The 1604-nt window shown below is 48.8% G+C and overlaps 1 protein-coding gene across 3 annotated transcripts in view; it reads left to right on the forward strand.

Moving 5' to 3' along the window:
* The window catches only part of Kiaa0355 (KIAA0355 ortholog), an 85954-nt gene that overhangs the window by 75232 nt on the left and 9118 nt on the right, over positions 1-1604 (forward strand). For all 3 annotated transcript variants that reach the window (XM_013354213.2, XM_005368435.2, XM_013354214.2), the window contains exon 10: positions 243-1234. In XM_013354213.2, coding sequence (XP_013209667.1) covers positions 243-1234 — 992 coding nt within the window. The remainder of the gene's footprint in view (positions 1-242; positions 1235-1604) is intronic.

The raw sequence follows: 1604 nt of genomic DNA on the forward strand, positions 1-1604 counted from the left end.
CATCATCATGCTAGTTAGTAATCAGTAGTACCCATCATCATAGTAATTAGTAGTAACCATCATCATGCTAGTTAGTAATCAGTAGTATCCATCATCATAGTAGTTACTAATCAGTAGTAACCATCATCATGCTTGTTAGTAATCAGTAGTAATCATCATCATGCTAGTTAGTAATCAACACAAAAGAGGCTTTCGTTCTTCAATTTAAGATGTCCTCTTTTCTTTTTCTCTTGTTCATATAGGGAACAAGCTTTACCCTGTATACAGATCCAGCTGCAAAGGGACATCTGTGATTTTGGGAACCAGGCTGACCTGCCATCTGGAAACGGAAGCAAGTCCTCAGGTCTGCAGAAGACCTTCTCCAAACTGACATCTCGGTTCACCAAGAAAGTGTCGTGCACCACCTCCAGCAGCACACACTATTCCAAAAACGTCTTCACAGCTGTGTGTTCAGAGGAGAAGGCCAAGATGCCAGGCAATATGGATACACGGTTACAGAGCATTTTGAACATTGGTAACTTCCCTAGGACTACAGACCCTTCCCAGGCGGCTCAGAATTCCAGTAATCCAATGGTCAATGGTTTTCTCCTGGAGAGACATGAGAACTTCCTGCATGGGGATGATTGCAAGGACGAGAAGGGCATGAACTTACCCACTGACCAGGAAATGCAGGAAGTGATAGATTTTCTCTCAGGCTTTAACATGGGCCAGTCACATCAGGGGTCCCCACTAGTGACAAGGCGTAATTCTACTGCCACTGCCATGGTGACTGAACAGAAGGCAGGAGCCCTTCAACCACAGCAGCCATCACTGCCAATGGCCCCTCCATTACGGCCACCCCAGGCTGGAGCACACACACCTCTGGCACCTCAGCAGCAGTCTCCAAAGCAACAGCAGCCCCAGGTCCAGTACTACCAACACCTGCTCCAACCCATTGGATCACAGCAGACTCCACCCCAGCCTCGGGCACCTGGGAAATGGGTCCATGGCTCATCTCAGCAGCCAGCACCTCCCATGGCAGCGGGTCTGTCTCCTCTTGGTCAGTGGCCTGGCATATCTGATCTCAGCTCTGACTTGTACAGCTTGGGCCTAGTGAGCAGCTATATGGACAATGTGATGTCAGAAGTTTTGGGACAGAAGCCACAGGGACCTAGGAATAACACCTGGCCAAACCGTGACCAAAGTGATGGAGTCTTTGGAATGTTGGGAGAGATTTTGCCTTTTGATCCTGCAGGTAGGTGAGGCCTTCCCACTGCTCACCACATTAAAAAAAATACAACACAGTTGCTGATGAATTCCTGGAGGCCTAACCCCACAGCCTTATGAAAGTACAGTACTTGTATGTACTAGTATGCTCTACTAGTAAGCACCAGCACCTGCCCCTGCCTCTGCCCCTCAGCTGTCCTTAGGACCTTCTCACCGTCTGGAGGGAAGTGTCTGGTGGAGGCGAGTGCAGGGGAGATGGAGCAAGAAAGGAAAGCAGATTGGGGAAGTGGCTGAGAAAGTAAGGGAGAACCATTAGTCGTCTTGAGACCCTCAATCTTTTTCCTTCCTTCCTTCCTTCCTTCCTTCCTTCCTTCCTTCCTTCCTTCCTTCCTTCCTTC

This window comes from Microtus ochrogaster, unplaced genomic scaffold, assembly GCF_000317375.1.
Source record: "Microtus ochrogaster isolate Prairie Vole_2 unplaced genomic scaffold, MicOch1.0 UNK32, whole genome shotgun sequence".
NCBI classification, from domain to species: Eukaryota; Metazoa; Chordata; class Mammalia; order Rodentia; family Cricetidae; genus Microtus; species Microtus ochrogaster.